At 42.5% G+C, this 5,464-nt stretch overlaps 1 protein-coding gene across 1 annotated transcript; it reads right to left on the bottom strand.

The window, feature by feature from the left end:
- Nucleotides 1–264: 264 nt before the first annotated feature.
- LOC149256223 (uncharacterized) lies at nt 265–2,550 on the bottom strand. The gene is made up of 3 exons (XM_089455270.1): nt 1,845–2,550; nt 1,144–1,673; nt 265–642 (listed from the first exon to the last, which is right to left on the bottom strand). The coding sequence occupies exons 1-3, from the start codon at nt 2,548–2,550 to the stop codon at nt 265–267; spliced, it is 1,614 nt and encodes a 537-aa protein (XP_089311396.1).
- Nucleotides 2,551–5,464: the final 2,914 nt, after the last annotated feature.

Genomic DNA, 5,464 nt, shown 5'->3' with positions numbered 1-5,464 from the left:
AAGTTGGTTGGTTAAAATAGCTAGTCAGGCTGTGGTGGTCTGTCATCAATAAGAATTTCCTCCCTACTAGATAATGGCGCCACATTTTTAATGCATGCACAGCAGCAGTTAGTTCCAGATCATAAGCAGAATACTTCTGCTCATGCTCTTTCAATTTTCTAGATTCGTAGGCGATCACTTTCCCTTCTTGCATCAATACCCCTCCTACACCTTCCTTACTTGCATATGTGCAGACCACGTAATCCTTTTCCGGGTCTATTATGCTCAACACCGTGCAGTTGTGAGTAGATGTTTGAGCTGTTCAAAGCTCCGTTGACATTCTGCAGTCCATTTAAATATTTTTCCTTTTTTTTGTAAATAAGTGATAGGGTAAGAAACCCTTGAAAATCCTTCCACAAACCACCTATAATATCCTGCCAGCCCCATGAAAGACCTTATATCCGCCACATCTTTTGGTATTCGCCATTCCATTATGGTTCTTATCTTTTCGGGGTCCACCGCAATGCCCTCTTTGGTGATGATATGTCCCAAATACTGGATCTGCTCCTTATAGAAATCACATTTGCTAAACTTAGCGTACAGCTGATGCTCTCGTAGCGTTTGTAATATGAGTCTGAGGTGCTCCTCATGCTCTTTAACATTCTAGGAATATATTAGTATATCATCAATAAAAATTAATACGAACTTATCCAAGTACCAATGAAATACACTATTCATCAAGCACATAAATGTCGCAGGTGCATTGGTCAGCTCGAAAGGCAGTACCACAAACTCATAGTGTCTGTAACGGGTTCGAAAAGCGGTTTTGGCTATGTCCTCCTCCTTAATTCTGATTTGGTGGTACCCGGATCTCAAATCGATTTTTGAAAATATCGTCGCCCCTTTCACCTGATCAAACAGTTCATCGATACGTGGTAGTGGGTATTTATTTTTAACTGTCAGTTTATTCAGCTGTCGATAATCTATGCACATACGGAGAGTTCCATCCTTCTTCCTGACAAACAGTACAGGGGCTCCCCAGGGTGATACGCTGGGGCGGATGTACTTCTTGTCCAACAGCTCTTGCAGTTGCATCTTTAATTCTGTCAATTCCGGCACACTCATCCGGTATGGTGCTCGGGACACTGGGGCTGCACCAGGTACCAGCTCTATGGTAAAGTCCAAATCTCTTTTAGGTGGCAGCCCTGGTATTTCTTCGGGAAACACATTTGCAAATTCTTGCACCACTGGTATGCTTTCCAAAGTATCAACTTTATCTTTTGAATTGGCATAACCCACTTGAATTTCATATACTTGACACTTTTTCCTGATGCATTTAGCCAATTGTGAGGCGGTAATTGGCCGGATCTGCACTGGCTTCGGAATACCCTGAATTTCCTGTTTGTTTCCCAGTTCGTCCTGGTAAGAAATTGTCTTTGTTTTGCAATTTATTATGGACCACCATTTTTCTAGCCAGTCCATTCCGATCAGCACATCATATGATCCGAGAGGAAGTACGTTCAATTCTGCCGTCACTGTCTGACCTGCTATCTTCAGTGGGCAGTTGCTGACCTTGGCCAGCACTCGCCTTTTTGCCCCGGTAGCGAGCTGAACTAGCCATGGACTTTTAAACTTAACAGATTGCAAATTACAGTTTTCCACAACCTTGGGACTAACATAACTTAATGTAGCTCCTGGGTCAACTAAAACAGAAACAGTTCGATCAAAAATCTTACCTTCGAACTCTACCATCGTCGGCTGGTAATCAGCTTGACGGTCCTCGAGGGCAGCATTTATTCTTGGTATGGACCGAGCCACGTCTCCCACTGTAGATGCTTCATAAACCTAGGACACTTGATCATTACCCTTTCGATGAGGGCAGTTCTTAATATAGTGTGGCCCGCCACACCCCCAACACTGTACTGGTGGCCTAGCTGTCCCCTCGTTATCAGCTCTGCCCGATTGCTCGCTATATCTGGATTCGTTAGGTGGCTTTAATTTGAGCTGATTTTTGGGCTGGTTCCTATTGTTGGGCCCCTTGGAAAATCCCTTACTGAAACTGCCACGAGCTCCCTTGACACCCATAGTCGTTCTGCTGCCCTTTTTATCTGTCCAACGCTTCCCAAAATTTTCTCCCTTTTGTTTATTCTGCTGATAGCAAATTCTAGCTTTCCGTATCGCTTCATCCATGGTCTTTGGGTTATCAAATTCGATTCTTTCCCTCATTGTCTGGGGTAGACTGCTAACAAACCGCTGCACTTTTGCCTTTTCCTCCTGAATATACGGTACATAGTGGAGCAGAGATGTAAATTTAGTAATAAATTCATCCATGGTCTGCTGCCCAAGCCGTAGATCATGAAATTCCCTTGCCTTTTCATCATAGAAATCTTCTGTCAAATATTTTTCTTTAAAGTATCTTTGAAAAGTTTCCCAAGTTATATCCTTCCCACTCACTCCCCGCACTATCTTGACTTCCTCCCACCATAATGTAGCTTTACCTTGCAGCTGGAAAATAGCCAGCCATGCCTTAAGATTGTGATCATACTCGTAAACTTGGAAATATTTGTTCATATTAATTAACTAAGCTTCCACTGCCTCCTCAGACTCCCCATCAAAATGTGGCGGCTTGATCTTCCAAAACTCCCCCTGCAACTCTATCCGCTGTCTTTTTTAGGTTTGATGTTCAGAGGCGTTATCAGATTTCTCTCCTTCAACCTCCTCCCTTCCTTCTGTCTCTTCCTGATTAGTATGGTAACCCCGTTCTTCCGATACATGCGTTTGCTCTGGACTGAGATTCGGCTGCCGCTGCTTTTGTTTATTCGACAAACTTTTCAGGATCCTCTCCTGTTCCATAGTTAATCTGGCATTGTCCTCACGCAGGCGGGCCATCTCGTTCTTCAATTCCTGGACTGTTTCCAACATAGTCAAATTGGTGTTGCGAGCCTCCTCCCCCAGTTGCACCCATATTTCAGGATTCCCCTGAGGGTGGGTGATGTTTTCCGGCCTGTCCACATTCCTGTGAGGGGCGCTGCTCGTTCTCCTCATAATCTACTGTCACCTAAGTCAACAGATTAGTACATTTCAACAGATAAGATATGCAATAACATTTTCTGATAGCCCTTGCTTATTTATTAATTAATTTATTTATATTTCTCGTTTTTTTTTTAAACCGCTAGTTTCGCTACTATGGTTAACCCGAGGTCACAGTGTTGTAATCGGGCTCTGATACCACTTGTAATGCTTCCCGTCGGATGTAAAAAAAATGACATTTAATCACAGTAAAACAGTAAAACAATATTTTATTTTTTTTTGGTTTATATTTAATACAGTCCTCAATTTTGAGGGCATTCCTATGGAACTGCAGTGCTATTAATTGTTTCATTATATGAACTTTTAAATCAAGCTTGAGGCATTTATTTAAATCAGCTTTGGAGTTGCGTTTATGCTGGCAGCTTTTCCCGGTTATCAAATTCCGGCAGTATTTGCTCGTTCGCTATGGCTTGGTCATTATTGCCCCATCCACTTGGCGCCTGGAGCGTGCGTCCTGCCGGCATGCTTATATTACAGTGGCACTGGTTTAAATCTCTAGCTAGCTATGCTGATGTGGATACTTAATTTGCTTGGTACTTTCCTCCGTCCTGTCATACACGGCACAAGCAACCCGTTATGGCAGCTCCCCTCCTGGATTTCTACGCCATTTTCAATAGTGGAGATTAGGGCTCTCGAATCAACGATCTGTATCATTCCAGGTATGGGAAATATTGTTTGAGGGTTTCAATGCATTATTCGAACCCTTTTGGGCTCATTCTGAGGGTGGTTTCCGGCTCCTACAGGTCTCTGGCGATTTGCTTTTTCCCCACAGCTCAGACTTCCCAAACAGGTTAGTTCCTGGCAGGTTCGAAGAATTCTGCTTACCGATAGTGGTCATGGTAACCTGCGCTCCCTTTTCCTTGGGTAATTGTTGTCTTAGTTACATATTTTCATTAATATTCTTGCTCTTACTAAGTTTTTGGTGACTCCTCTGTCATAGGTGCTAGGCTATGGTATCATGACCAGCAACCAGGTGGGCGATCGGCAGAGACTCCATCGCTCAAATTGCTTTCCGGGTAAGAGGCACCTGTCACAATAGATTTAAGGGGTAGAAGAATGAATCTGGAAGAAGGACCAAGCTGGTTTCCTTCTTGGCAAGCTTGCTCGAGTTATGTTTAAATCGTGGAGTCTTACTAGTTGTTTTTATTTTTATTTTTGTATAAAGCTGCAAGCCCACTCTTGTTTCTCTATAATGTATTTAGTTCTACTCAGAATAGTTCTGGCGACAGAGCCCTAGCTGGGTTGCACCTATTATCAGACTTCTAAATGTGTATTTTGTTACAGAACCGATTCCCATTGTGGCTATTCACATAATGCTATAGTTTTATGACTGATATTTATTCCTCCTTTGTCAGGATAATAAATTGTATTTTCTCTCTGCAGTAATGTTTTATCGTTAAATGGTTATGAAGATAGTTTGGTTTCTATATATAATCTTGGTCTGAGTATTGGAGCTCCCGTAATTAGCTGTGGAAATGATTAAGTGCTTTACCTGTTTCGTAGACTCCCTTGCAAGGTTTCGATACTTGGAACTATTTCCAGGGTTTGTTCGCTGATATCTGTTTTGTTGAATGAAGGCTACTGGTTATAATTTGGAAACCCTCTCTGGCAAACCCTACCCTACTCACACAGGTTACGGCCTTTCATTTACAGAGTTATTCCACGACTATTCCGAACGTCTATTACAGTCTGAGATATATTTGTTGCATGGATGCCAGTCCTTATTAGCCACATTTGTTAGAAAAATTATATATTACGTAGCAATGGAACACATAAAATATTGCAGAAATATAAGCACAGAAAACGCAAAAAACAAGAGAGACACAGATATACGTGGTTCACCCAGTTTGGGCTACGTCCACCCCGAACAGCCAGTCCTTCCTTTCTATCATCCAGCAAAATGAAGAGACACAACCTACAGCAAATCCGTTGTAATATCCTCTGTTTTCTCTCACAGTCTCACCTCTCTGTTTCTTGCTCACAAAATACACATCTATTTCACAACCTCAAATACAATACCCTCATACAAAGAGAGGGGTTGCCTTCTAGGGCAAAAAACCCTAAACTAAACATAAGTTCTACCGTTAGATCATCTGCCTAATGAACGGCCCAGATTGACTAGAAATTACTATACTTTTACAAGGCAATTTTACATTTGTTTTTAGCTTCGGGGGCGCTGCCCCCGGGGGGGGACAAGTCCCCCCTGCAACCCCCCATGTGGAGGGGTGTACAAGACTTCCTGGGGTATACATCCGACTGAAACAAAGACCTTTGAACAATCATGCTCCACACACAACAACATTAACTCTAAGGTTTGTTCCACTTTCTTATTGTCCTTTTCCTGAGGCTACACCAGTAAAGAAAGAGGCCTTATGGCAATCTTTCAGGAGTTTAG

This window comes from Pinus tabuliformis, chromosome 7 (genome assembly GCF_031772625.1).
Source record: "Pinus tabuliformis cultivar Carrire ecotype Pingquan chromosome 7, CPIR1, whole genome shotgun sequence".
In the NCBI taxonomy this organism is placed as follows: Eukaryota; Viridiplantae; Streptophyta; class Pinopsida; order Pinales; family Pinaceae; genus Pinus; species Pinus tabuliformis.
This window is presented reverse-complemented; position numbering and strand designations above follow the sequence as displayed.

What these genes read in the sequence shown, in the direction of transcription:
- LOC149256223 (XM_089455270.1), bottom strand. Translation starts at nt 2,550, where the DNA reads ATGAACAAATATTTCCAAGTTTACGAGTATGATCACAATCTTAAGGCA. An exon ending in GAACTGCCCTCATCGAAAGG is followed by an intron (nt 1,674 to 1,844) that starts GTAATGATCAAG and finishes TAGTTGACCCAG; the next exon opens with GAGCTACATTAAGTTATGTT. An exon ending in TGGACTTTACCATAGAGCTG is followed by an intron (nt 643 to 1,143) that starts GTACCTGGTGCA and finishes ATATATTCCTAG; the next exon opens with AATGTTAAAGAGCATGAGGA.